The 799-nt window shown below is 35.7% G+C and overlaps 1 protein-coding gene across 5 annotated transcripts in view; it reads right to left on the reverse strand.

Moving 5' to 3' along the window:
* Positions 1 to 799, reverse strand: part of HERC4 (HECT and RLD domain containing E3 ubiquitin protein ligase 4) — a 175,586-nt gene that overhangs the window by 93,032 nt on the left and 81,755 nt on the right. For all 5 annotated transcript variants that reach the window (XM_011994077.1, XM_011994078.1, XM_011994076.1 and 2 more), the window contains one exon: positions 91 to 167. In XM_011994077.1, the coding sequence (XP_011849467.1) occupies positions 91 to 167 (77 nt within the window). The remainder of the gene's footprint in view (positions 1 to 90; positions 168 to 799) is intronic.

Raw genomic sequence — 799 nt, forward strand, 5'->3', positions numbered from 1 at the left:
TTGTAACATATAAAGACCATTAATAATGGGTTTTTTTAATTTGTCAAAATTATTGGAGCTAAGTAATTATTTACATGACTATATTATTACCTGGGGATTAGAGTAATGTGAAAAGCTTTGATCTCCCCCTGAGAAAATTCTTTTTACACAGAAATATTCCTCAGAATCTGTAATAAAAATGTAAAAAATTAAAAGCCAAGATTTATACAACATATTTCAGAGCATCAATATGCCATTAGATTTTCACATAATCATCTTATTTAATAAGGCCTCCCATTCGTGGACTTCATGGTATAAAGTGACTTGAAATATTCTGACTGCTATGGGGATAAGACTGACCAAATGATGAACATTAAACAATCCCATAAGCATAAGCAGCATTTGGTGAAGCTTACAAGCCTTTCTTCTGCTTTGCACCAAGAAAGAAAAAAAAGAGTTTTCTAATCTGCATCTCAGTATATTTCAGTTTAAACCAAAGATGATTAAAAAAAAAAAAAAAAAGAATGAAAGCTATAAAAGATAGCCATAAGGAAATAAAAATTAAGAATATTTATTCTTGGCGAGGCACAGTGGCTCACGTCTGTAATCCCAGCACTTTGGGAGGCTGAGGCGGGAGGATCATTTGAGGTCAGGAATTTGAGGCCAGCCTGGCCAATATAGTGAAACCCCATCTCTACTAAAAATACAAAAATTAGCCAAGCATGGTGGTGTGTGCCTGTAATCCCAGCTACTTGGGAGACTGAGACAGGAGAATCGCTTGAACCTAGGAGGTGGAGGTTGCAGTTAGCTGATACTGCCC

Source organism: Mandrillus leucophaeus, unplaced genomic scaffold, assembly GCF_000951045.1.
Source record: "Mandrillus leucophaeus isolate KB7577 unplaced genomic scaffold, Mleu.le_1.0 Scaffold441, whole genome shotgun sequence".
Lineage (NCBI taxonomy): Eukaryota > Metazoa > Chordata > Mammalia > Primates > Cercopithecidae > Mandrillus > Mandrillus leucophaeus.